The 12629-nt window shown below is 38.3% G+C and overlaps 1 protein-coding gene across 1 annotated transcript in view; it reads left to right on the top strand.

Moving 5' to 3' along the window:
• The first annotated feature begins 3712 nt into the window (after positions 1-3712).
• Positions 3713-12629, top strand: part of LOC146481669 (uncharacterized) — a 92299-nt gene continuing 83382 nt past the window's right edge. Inside the window, exons 1-5 of the mRNA XM_085107582.1 lie at positions 3713-3965; positions 4877-4956; positions 9338-9499; positions 10893-10985; positions 12073-12165. Of these exons, the coding sequence (XP_084963708.1) occupies positions 3880-3965; positions 4877-4956; positions 9338-9499; positions 10893-10985; positions 12073-12165 (514 nt within the window). The 5' untranslated portion in view covers positions 3713-3879. The remainder of the gene's footprint in view (positions 3966-4876; positions 4957-9337; positions 9500-10892; positions 10986-12072; positions 12166-12629) is intronic.

Here is a 12629-nt window from a genome sequence, read left to right as displayed (position 1 = left end):
TACAGTTTGTACTGACGAATGTACATATATTGTGAAACTGAATTTTTGCGACTAAAAAAGACTAAGACGAAAAAAAAGGTGTAAAGTTGTACTCGCTTGCAATAATTGTCTTACAACTGTGATGGCTTTTGCTGCGAAACTTTGAAAATTGCTAATTTTCTGTTCTATGTGTTTGACCTTCAGACCCTTCATTCTTTCATCTCGTACAGGTTGATTTGCTGGCTTCCCTGGCTGTAGAAAATAATCATGGAAGTCACTGGTCAACCAAGGCCAAGTGAGAGTTCCGTAAAGAGAGTAAGTAGGAGAGGCATTATTTTGTTACGGAGTTGAAGTCTTACAAAACGTAAAGCGACCTGCCCGACCACTTGAAAACCAGCAAGGGAAACTTCAAATATCAGTTTTTAAACCGTTCAATGAAGTTCATGAAAATTTAGGTCGATGGGGGTTTGAAGTAATTCTTTGTACTTCTTTTTCTTTCTTAAAACAACTAGATAGAGAAGAACACTCAGACCAATGTTATAAGAAATTCGACTTAGTATTGATGTCTCACATCTAAAAAAAGTCTTTTTTAGCAAAGTGTAATTCAAACCTTCTCTGGCTGGCTTAAAAAACTGGTGTACGCTATCGCTTGCTGGCAAGCTGGAAAAATTCCTCTTGCGCTGGCAGGCATTGTCTTCCTTTTGTTATTTTCAACTTTCCTGGCTAGTTGACAGACATCACACTTACAGCTGGCTGGGATTTTCATTTCTTAAACGTCTTGCTCGCTGGTAGCCTCCCACGCAGTCGTTTTAAGGGGACTCGTATTACGTCCTCCCCCTAAAAACGACTGCGTGGGAGGCTAGCTCGCTGGCAGTGAAGAGCGGGTATTTTTTTCCCAAGAACGTTAAATAGTAACCAAGATTGACGTAAGGGACACTCAGCTAGTGTTTAGTGCAACATACGATTAATTTTCTCTGAAAGGATCGTTGGGTACTCCTGATAACAGAATCTCTTTTGCTGGCTTATCTTGATCGGGGTGAAAATGAATCTGAGCCACCAAATCAGTTGACTGGCAAATATTTCCTGTTATATTTTTCGGTTAAATATCCTAAAGTTACCGCCGTTAATCTAACGGCGAACTCTAGCCGAGAAACAATCAGTTTATCATGCGAACAACGAGTGAATTGCATGCCCTTTTGACTGAAGTACTGGAGTACGCCATTCTCTTCAGTTCTGTCTTGTTTTCATGGCAACCAATTAATCGCCACATGATCCCGTGAAAGTTGTACATAACACACGTGCTTCCGGCCTGAAGTTAGGTTTAGTTAATTTTTGCGTTCAAGGTGGGCGAGGAAAGCAAGAAAGACAATTTAAAGGTTCGCAAAAAGAACCAGAATGAATGTAGATAGATGGAAATTGTTACCACTTGCAGAGGAGGTATAGAAATGTTGTGGAGACGGCTTCAGAATGTGCATTGTCACATGATTGTACTCATTTATAGCTTACAAGTTACAACAGTCTTGTACTGCGCATAGTTATTACAGTGTGGCAAGAAAGTACTGTTCATTAGCTTTTGTCTGAATGGTTACATCTTACGATTTCGTGCTCAGACTCAAAAGTTAGAACCACCTTGTACAGCAAGATAAACAGCACCACAGGAAAGTACTGCTCAGTAGCTTTCATTTGAATGGTCACACTTCAGCATTTCGTCCACCGACTCAGAAGTTAGAACCACCTTGTACAGCAAGATAAACAGCACCACAGGAAAGTACTGCTCAGTAGCTTTCATTTGAATGGTCACACTTCAGCATTTCGTCCACCGACTCAGAAGTTAGAACCACCTTGTACAGCATAATAAACAGCACCACAGGAAAGTACTGCTCAGTAGCTTTCATCTGAATGGTCACACTTCAGCATTTCATCCACCGACTCAGAAGTTAGAACCACCTTGTACAGCATAATAAACAGCACCACAAGAAAGTACTGCTCAGTAGCTTTCGTTTGAATGGTTACACTTCAGCATTTCATCCACCGACTCAAAAGTATAACCACCTTGTACAGCATAATAAACAGTACCACAGGAAAGTACTGCTCAGTAGCTTTCATCTGAATGGTCACACTTCAGCATTTCATCCACCGACTCAGAAGTTAGAACCACCTTGTACAGCATAATAAACAGCACCACAGGAAAGTACTGTTCAGTAGCTTTCATTTGAATGGTCACACTTCAGCATTTCATCCACCGACTCAAAAGTAGAACCACCTTGTACAGTATAATAAACAGCACCACACAGCGAAAGTAAGTTCTGCTAAGTAGCTTGCACCACTTTTCTGTGGTGCTGTTTGTTACGCTGTACAAGGTGGTTCGAACTTCTGCGTCTGCGGATGAAATCCTAAAGTGTGACCATTCAAATGAAAGCTACTGAGCAGTACTTTCCTGTGGTGCTGTTTATTATGCTGTACAAGTTGGTTCTAACTTTTGAGGTAGAGGATGAAGTCCTAAAATGTAACGATTCAAGTTCAAGCGTTTAGCAATACTTTCCTCCGCTGCCATTTTAGTTTACAAGATTTTTTGAACGCAAAAGTTGGATATTTTTGTCTAGTATTGAAAGTGCGTGCCCCATCTTAAAATGCCTAAGCAGAGCTTTCTTTGTTAACCTACTAGTTTCAATGACTGTCGATCTTGTCAATGTTATTCATTCTTGTTCGTTTGCGATGTTATATGTTTGCTTTTTTGGTTTTTCTGTCGTACTGAACTGTTACTTATAGCCTTCAGTATTTGGAGGCAAAATTGTGTAGATTAAAAAAATAAAAAAAAAATGGCGTGATAATAATTACGGAAGATCGTAAGCATTTAAGCGCTCATTTTTGCTCGGCCATTTTCGCTCAAGGCTCGCATCTTGTTTCAGGTTTTTTGAAATGGTTAACATCCTGATGATATAAGTTAACCAATTTCATAGGCCGTACGTTTTGACATTTCCAGACTTGGTATAATTAAACCTCTGGAGTTCTTTTTAAATTGTAAATTGGAGAAGACAGGCATTAGCAGTGGTGAACGAGAAAGTCAAAATGCAAATAATGTTTGTGAAATTAAAGAGTTTTCTCTTACTTATTCTTTTATAATATTGCTGAAAAAATTAATTACGAAGAATATTGAAAATCTGTTAATAAAAAAGTCGTTACATACCGCCAACAATTTTGTTTGTAAATTTGCTGATTTGGCTGAAGTAAAACCGAATTAAAAGATTCAGAAGATTTAAAAGATTCAGAAGAAAAATGGAAGTTTGTCCATTGTACCTCGATAGCAAATTAACCTCAAAATATGATTCGGCTTTTGAAAAAAATAATGTTGATTAAAAATGTTGTTTTTCTTTCAATGCTTCGCTTATTTTTTTTCTCTCGGTGAACAGAAGCAAGAAAGAATTATGATGTTTATTTTCGCAATTACATTTGTGATGCTGATTGTACTGAAAGCAAATCTCGTCCGTCTAGTGGCTAAAAGCTGAGATTCTTTCAAAGAACAATGCGCAGATTTCTAGGGTTACTGCAAATTTTGTGATTTTCCCGATATTTACGAGGTAAGGTGTCGCAGATTGAGTGTCACCATGGTTAAAAAACTCCGCTCGGAACAATCTCTAAATGAGAGGTGAAACCCTATTGGCTGAACAAAGGCTGGTGTTGTTTGTAAGTGGGTTAAATTTACTTTGGCTGAATCGGTCAAGATTATTACAGGCCAAGTTACTCAAGCCCCCAAACTCGGCCTAAAGGAAGACCTACCAGTAAAAACAGACCTGGTTAAGTTACGAAGAGAAAGGGAACTTAAAAATTAAGGGGGCCAACGAAAAAGAACAACACAGATTCAAAGGTTAAAGACGAAAAAAGAAAGCAGTTTGGTGTAGAATGCGAAACACGGCGCGCTTTCGCCTGGTGTCCTGTGTCGCCATCTTAGCGCTGTTTTTCGTGGAGGCAATCTCTGAAGGATTAAGGTAAATGCTTAAAATCTTAACAAGTAGTTGTACGAGTAACTGTCAGTCTTGTTACACTCACAGTGAAGATCGCGTTTGGTGCATTTAAGGTGAACAAATTGTGTGAATTCAGTCTACTCAGAGTAAAAACTTATGTAAGAGAGATGGGGTCTAATTAAATAGAAAACTTCTTTCTTAGGACGAAAACGATAAGTAAGAAAGTGGTGGAAAATTCGAAAAGATAAAGCAAATCAAAAGAAAAACGCCGAAGAAAATACGCCAAAAAAATTATGTTTTTCAATGAAGATGTTCTTGAATTTGGTTGCTATTTGTAAACTGTCAGGGCGAACGAAACTGGGAAAAAATCTGAATTTATTTTGTCACACCGGAATTCTTTTTTTTTTCCTTGTTAGGATTCTCTTTTTTAGCGTTGTTATTTAAGAACGAAAAATAGGTATTGTGCTTCCAGTATGTTCCTTTTTTTATCAGCGAGTTATGAAAGTTTATTAAGGCTCCAAATCTTCTGAATAATTTGTTATTTGCTTTAATTTGATCCACTGGGAAGTTGATGCTTAAAGAATCTCCATTTTCTAATACAAGGGCCATATTGGAGTTAAAATGCCGTAAACTGTCTCCTAACAGTTACGATACCCAAAAACAACCCTGAAACTGCGGCAAATTACAGCCAGTTAGATTTGATTCAAACCTAAATCAGTCTTGTTCCCCACAACGAGGAATCGCAAAAGTTAGTTACGACACCAAAATTACTTTCGTGGTTTTGTCATGAAAACCCATTACAAATTACCCCTGAGTTAAGGTTATTTTGAATTTAAAAATGGCTACTTCACACCCAATACAACAGCTTCAGATGACAACAAAATAAACAGGCTTTACTTAGTTGTGTTAAAACTTATACAACAATTCTCTTCCAGATATGAATCACCAGAAACATTTGAAGCTGAAGTTGACGGTCTCGCCGACTTGGAGAGAAAACAGAGGTCCTTCAGAACCTGTAAGTAACCATTTACCCACCATTTCATGTTTTCATATCCCCGTTTTGAAGAACCAGGAACCTTCTTCTACTCTCCGGCACTTTTAGCCATGACCGCATCCGTATTTTTTGCCAATTTATCCCTAGCGTTTTCCTTTTGTAAATGATATTTTCTTGTTCTGTTTGTACGATTATGTTTGTACCATTATATTCAAGAATTCGTTCGTGAAGTTTAGCTTTGTATCTCCTTTAGTTTCGTTTCATGAACGCTATTTTCCTAGTTCCGTTTGTTAGAAAGATGATCATTTTTTTACCTTCCTCTTCAAGTACACGCCGCTAACTTATATCTCCATTAATTTGAAGATCGATTTTTTTCTTTTTCCTTTCGTTAGAATAATGAATAATTTTTCTAACTCTCAGTAAGAATATCCCCGTCCGCACGGCTTTCCGTTTTTGCCATTAGTTTTACTTTTGAGAATGGCATCCTTCTCTATTCGTTTATCACAACAATAAGCCTGTTTAAGTTTTTAAAATTTTCCTCGGAGGATCCGCTTATATCTTCTGCTTTCCGTTTGTACAATTCACAACAAAAAAACTTTAATATTTTGGAATAAAAATAATTCTTTCTACTTAGCGAGTTTTGAAACCGTTTTTTTAAGAAACTTCGTTTTTAGTAAAAACGTTATTTCGCTCGTTCCTTAACGCTGTCTTCATTTTCAAAAATACTGTGGGCGGGTATGTGTTGTGCAATAATTTAAACTTTGAAATAAGACACAAAAATGCTTGTTTCAGTTTATAACAGTCTCAAGGTTCCATTTTAATGTTTTCCTGTCCTGTGCATCGTCTAATTAATTTTAAATCTAATATATTGGTTTCAAGTTTCGTTCTCGTCTAGGCTTCAGTGAGGTGAAGGAATATATGGTGGCAAATGAATTACTTATGAACTATTAACCACAAAAAAGAGTTTTTAGGACTGAAAGCTGCGCCACAGAATCCACTGGATTTAGAGTCAGAAATAGTATAGAGACAAGAAGAAAAGATGATCTCAAATGCTTGAGAATGGATGTTCAGATTTGGCGCAATTTTCCAGTTTCATTTTAACATTAATTCGTTAATTTTTGAGAACAGACTTTATGCGCTTATGCAAACGTTTTAGTTTGTAAAAACGATTGCTGTTTGGGCTTTTTTTTTTACAACACGCGTTTTACAAGGAAGACGTAAACAGGGTCTTTTGGAAGTATCTATTTCTCTCTCAGTGAAGATGCTCGGTTCCCTTTCTAAATTAATTTGAAATCATGAAAAATATTTACTTTCCTAAATCGCGGTCGTCTCCTGCAATATTAATGTTAAAAAGGCAAACGAAATCTCAAAATTGAAAATTAAATTCTTCCTTTTGTAGAAACGCTTGCGTAGCAACCAACTGCCTCGACTCGATGACTGACGTCACAGTGCTGTATTGCGTGACAGGGGGCGGTTTCTCGAAAGACCCGGTAACTTATCGCGCCCGATAAGTGATTTTGGTGATAGTTGTGTCTTAGCAGAAGTCAATTTTTGTTAGCTTTGAATACTAAATTTTAAAATCTTGTAATTGTTTAAAAACATTGGCCAAGTACCATGTCTGTAATCACTGTGTAATCGGCGAAAAAACATTTGAAAATATACTCATCGGGCCCGGTAAGTTACCGGGATTTTCGAGAAACGGGCCCCAGGACACAAAACATACTGCGGCGCAACAGAACATTTTCTCGAGAAGATTTAGCTGATTCAGTCTCCTCAGATTGTCCCAGAAATGGCAATAAATATCCACGAAAGGTTCCTTCCTGGGACGATGCTAGTGTTGTACGGGGGGAGGGGATGAGGTGAGGGTGGCGAAGGCTTTTGCCCCGTCCCCCTCCCACTCTGTAGCATTAGGGAACTTAAGCAACGACGGCAATGGCAACTTCAGCGTTATTTCTACTGCTTCGCGATTATTCCAATTTGCTCTACTTGTACATTGTGGGCGAAGTTTCTGGGAACTAAATTGATAGGAATGGCGTTCAAAAATTCACCGGCGTGTACTCACGTTCTCCACAAAACCTTGAATTTCGTCCTTTCACGTTGTTGTTTTGCTGATGACCGCAAAGAAATGTACAAAAACGTATAACGCAGGTGCAGAGCGATTGTTTTTTCTCATCAAGCCTATTGTTTTGTGGCGTTCTCGTTGCCGTTATCGTTGCTTAAGTTAAGCTTTCGAAGATCCGGACCCAGCATTATGAAATGTTAATTGCGCTATCGCTGGCATATATGGTTTGCATCAAGTTAACAAAACCTTGGAAATATTGTTTGAAGCGCTAAAACATTTGCCATTTTAGCTTGATAGCAAGCGATTTTTGCGAGTGCTAAAAAGGGAATTTTCAGAACTTCAAGATTTCAAACAATTCCGGGAGAGGATAGTCTTAGCTCCCTCTCCGTGACTCGCGGTCAAAGCGTTCGCGTCAAACCGAGCTACGGTCCAATTCTTCTTGAAATTATTCTGCTAAATTGCGTTCAAATTATCAGACTTCTTTTGCGACATGGAAAGTAACATACTTCTATTATCAGACAAGTATTTCGACATTTCTTTGGCGTCATGTGCGCGAAGCAGGCCTCATTTGTAAAATGTGAAGATTCTTAATAAAATAATAGAATAGTTGGGAAGTACTATTTTTTCTTAGATTTTGTGAGGAAAAGTTTATGGGTCTATTGTGTTTATCTCTGTCCCGATTCATTCTGGGCTTGCTTGGTAAGACTTTCCTAAGGGAAGTGGTCAAAACTACTATACTCAAACAGGACCCACCAAACCACAAAATAGATGGTGCTCTCTGCCTGCACCCCCCTTCCTCGACCTGAAAAGATGGTGTCTTTATTGCGTAGCCACCTCTCTATCCAGCAGTAAAAAATGACAATGAAATAAGATTCAAACCTCATTTCTAAATCTAAATCTAAATGTCGTTATGTCGACAAAGTCGTGGGACATCACGCCAACTCTAAAATATTAATAAAACTATACTAAAATATACAAAATAACAATAAAAGTTAATCTACCAATAAGGATTAAATTAAATTGTTTACTTTTCTTGTTTATCTAGCAATGCTGACTCTTGCTAGATGAATGTTTAATTGTCAACTCAAATTTCAAAACCAATAAATTTTTGTCGGTAATGTTCATGAGATAGGTGGTGTCTTCGATAACCACCCTACCCCAGAAATGGTGGGTCCTCTTCGAACAAACTTGGTTGGAAACATATTTTAATGGGAAACGGTTTTAATTCACAAGTGGTAGAAAGGACCATGGTCCTTCAGAGCCGGTTTTGGTCAGTGATGGAGTCAATGGGTTAGGGCAGTTTATTTAGTAGTAACGACTTTTAATATACAGTAGTTGCAATCAAATTACATTTGATTAGATTAATGGAGAAAGCAAGCCGTCCCTGAAATCTTCTGTAAAATGACCACTTTTAAGCTTTGACATTTTGAGGATATTTGTTCCTCGACTTAGGACCCAAGATGTGGTTCAATTCCGTTTCAAGCTCATAGCAGATACATTGCTACCGTAATCGTAAATTTTTTAAAACTAGATGTTAATGACCCATGTATAAAGTTGTTGTTGTCGACAGTCAGATGCGTGAGACTGGGGATAGAGAAAATCTTCATCTGCTAGTCCTGATACAAGCTCCTTCTTCGGCGATAACATCGATATGTTTATTAATCCTTTAACCCCTAACATCAAAACACAAACTCTCCTGTCTTGTCCCCATACGTTTCTTATAAAAGTGCTGGGAGACTTATCAAGAAAATTCACCTTGGGTGATCATATCCTTAATTCTCATGATCTCAGGGGTTGAATAGGCATTGATATTACAAGGAGAAATTTGATGCTGATCACTGTTAGGGCCTAAAGGGTTTTAGTATAAATCTACTGGCGTTCTATCACCAATGCTGTTCTCTTATTGGCTACGCTACTCACTAGCTATTCTGTTGTAGATAGTAAGTAAAGTGAGTAGCCTAACAGTTTGCAGTTGTCAACAAAACGGCGGCCGCTTCTTCGTGTTTTCGAAGTGTCTGTGAAGAGGATTTGTTGTTAAGTTTTGAACGACTAGTAGATTTGTACTAAAACAATTAGATTATTCGCTCTCGATTTCTATGCGTGTTAGTTGATTCGGGGTTCGCCCTCATCAACTATCGCGCCATAGAAATTTCGAGCTCATAATATAATTGTTAAATACCACGTATAATTAGTGTGTGGCGAGATGTGCCCCTTTATCAGGTTCCCAGGGAGGGGGAGTGGACACTATAAAAAAAAGTCAAGCGCCCTCCCCTCGTCCCCTTCCCCTTCTTCCAACACTGGAGGTTTAGAATTAAATTTGTGAATGTTTTTGTTTTGTAGATTATGACTATGGACCAGCCAGACGCTCAAGTAGTCCGCGGAGGTCCCATTTTCCTGTTCAAAATGATCTCAGCATCTGCGCACCTTCCTGTGTCCATGGAACATGTGTAAACAACTCCTGTGAATGTTCACCAGGCTGGGGTGGAATAGACTGCTCACAGCGTAAGTTTTCTTGTCACGCTGTTGTGATGTCGGGCGTTCATATCATGTCACACTAGGTCAAGATTGTCACGTTAAGTGATCATGTTACGTTGTGGTACGCTATTTTATACCTGCCAACTTTTTCTGAGTCAAACGCGTGTGATTTTTGTCTCGTCATGACCGGGATTTCCGAAAACGTCCAAGCCACTTCCGAAGATTTCCGATGATTTTCCGAAGACGTCCGGACGTTGCCGAAAATGTCCGACGATATTCCGATGACCTTTGAACACTTACGATTCGAACAGATTATAGACATTTGAAAGCTTTTGCGATTGTTATAAGGAGCAAAGAAATAATACACAACAAATCTGAAGTTAAATGAAGTTTTTTGAACAGCTCGTTCAGATTTGTGAGTCAGGCGTGAGAAATTGTCCTTGGTGCGTGAGATCGATGTCTTTAGTCCGCAGGCGTGAGACTCACGCATAATGCGTGAGAGTTGGCAGGTATACTATTTTTGACATTTCTGTCACACTTGGTAATGCTTTTTCAACCATGTCACGCTATGTTACATTATTTTAGGCTATTCTGTCACGTAAGGGAATTTTTGCAATCATGTTACGTTGTGGTATACTATTTTTGACATTTCTTTCACACTAGGTAATGTTTTTACAACCATATCACGCTATGTTACGTTATGTTTTACGTTATGTCACGTTTATGTTTTGCGGTTCTGTCACGTTAGGGTATTTTTGCAATCATATTATGTTATGTTTATAATCATGTTACGTTATGGTAAGCTATTCTTGACATTTTTGACACACTAGGTAATGTTTTTTCAACTATATGTCCCGCTAACGGTTACGTTATTTTAGGCGGTTCTGTCACGTAAGGGGATGCTTGTTTCAAACTTATCACGCTAGGTCACACCACGTTACGCTTCTTGGCAGTTACATTAAGGTGTTATGTTAAGTGGCAGCCTAAATGTAAATTACTAATTTAAGATTTGTTCAACTGTTGATGAAAATGGGTGATGGGTGATGCTTTTTAGGCTATTCTCGTATAAACTTCGCTGGCATTTTTCGAACTGGCTTAAACGTAAAATGACAATTCCTGATAAAGGCGTTTTGGATAGCTGTCATTTGTGTACGAAAGAGTTGCGTGACTTTTTTGGATAGCCGTCATTTGGGTACGAAAGAGTTGCGTGACTTTTCGGATAGCTGTCATTTGGGTGCGAAAAAGTTGCGTGAAATTTTGGCATAGCTGTCATTTGGGTACGAAAGAATTGCGTGAAATTTTGAATAGCTGTCATTTGGGTACGAAAGAGTTGCGTGACTTTTTGGATAGCTGTATTTTCGGTGCGAAAGAGTTGCGTGACGTTGGGTTACATCTTATACGTGTTGTTCCTACTTTGCAGGGATCTGCTCTCCCGCCTGTCTGAACGGAGGAATTTGTCAAAATGGAACGTGTAGCTGTCCATCAAGCTGGCAAGGAGATCATTGCCAAACGCGTGAGTACATTGTTTTTTCAGGGGAGGGGAGGATGCAGTTACTCCTTACAATTGAAACCCTACCCCTACCCTGTTGTCCTTCTGCTACTATAAGCTACTATTGTAATTTATCTACCTATATCGATTTAAAAATATGCATATTGTAATTAGTATTATCACTTTAAATTGTGAATTGTTTTTCCTTTTTGTGATGCGCGTGTGAGCATCTTACTATGTAACACGCACAATAGAAGTAAATAAATTATTATTATTATTATTATTATTATTATTAAACTGCGGGGCGACCTTCACCGTTTGCAACGTCTTACATAGTTGGTCAAGAGCACAAAAGAACGAACAACAGAACAATGCTCCCAACCTTCAAAAAAAATACAGCTAAAGGTAAAATAGAGTGAAAAAAGAGCTTTTGTAAGGTGCAGATAACTGTAAACTACAGGAAGGAGAAATACATACGGAGCGAGGTTTGGTCGCGTTTTATTAAATTTATTTCCTTACTTATATGCATTTGTTCAGAGCACTAATGTTTCGCTGTGACATAGAGAAACAAATCAAATGGTCTGGTGCCAACTGCTTGTAGACGTGTCACACATGGAAGAAGTGCAAAGTAAAATAATACTTCGTAAACACATGCTAAATTGGTTAAAGGTCCTCATAATGTGAGGTTATAACTCTGACGTTCTAGAAACACAGTGGTTCGGTTATAAAAAGACAGTTTGGACGGTGTTTAAGAAAACCATGTTCTAAGCCATTTTAAGTTTTGCCAGTAGTCATATCTAAACATTTGTTTGCTGCTGACGGTAACAAAAAGGCTTGCATCCCAGACTAGGAAACTATTTATCTACTTAAACTAAACCACTTATAAACAGATTTTGAGGCCCACTGACTTGTCTTAAGCCGGGGCATAAGTTAGACTCTGTTTAAATAACTGGCCCAGTAAATTTTATATTTCTGCTAAGATAAGACAGGGTCTTGGCATCATTGCAAGAACAATATATCTCGTGTCTTATAACACACATGAAGACATGCTTCGATAGCTCTTCTGTCATCCAAATCTGTTCAATGATTTCTTCTTACCTGTTTTGTTTAGCAAAATGCACAAAGAATTGTCAAAATGGAGCAGCTTGTGTTAACGACAACTGCGTCTGTACCGGCGGCTGGGCAGGAGAGCTTTGTGACAGAGGTACGTTCATACATACTTTATTGGAAAAAGTCAGTAAAAAGGCAGCCCAAGGATAAAGTGGACCTTTACCAATAAATCACAACAATAAACACAACAAAATTACAATAATAAACTCTCAACAATGTTTACAAGAGATTAAAACTACAAAAATATTCACAAATTGAAAAATAATTAAATATACAAAATCTTCGAAATCTTTCCTCAGATTTACACAAGTGCTCCTGGTATAACTAATCTTAGCTAAATCTTCAGATTTCTTCTAGCAATATTTTCAAGTTCTCTGATCTTTGTGTTCAGGCCGTCCCTTGTCCTAGCCAACAAAATTCTGTTAGTAATGTTCACGAGAAAGGTGGTACCTTCCCCCTACCCCAGACAAGTTGGGTCCTCTTCGAACAAACTTGTTGTAAACAGTTCCGTTATCACCTAACGCACCCACAGTGGTTGAGGTTAAGGTTGGAGACATT

This window comes from Pavona decussata, unplaced genomic scaffold (assembly GCF_977016875.1).
Source record: "Pavona decussata unplaced genomic scaffold, jaPavDecu1.1 SCAFFOLD_48, whole genome shotgun sequence".
NCBI lineage: Eukaryota > Metazoa > Cnidaria > Anthozoa > Scleractinia > Agariciidae > Pavona > Pavona decussata.
This window is presented reverse-complemented; position numbering and strand designations above follow the sequence as displayed.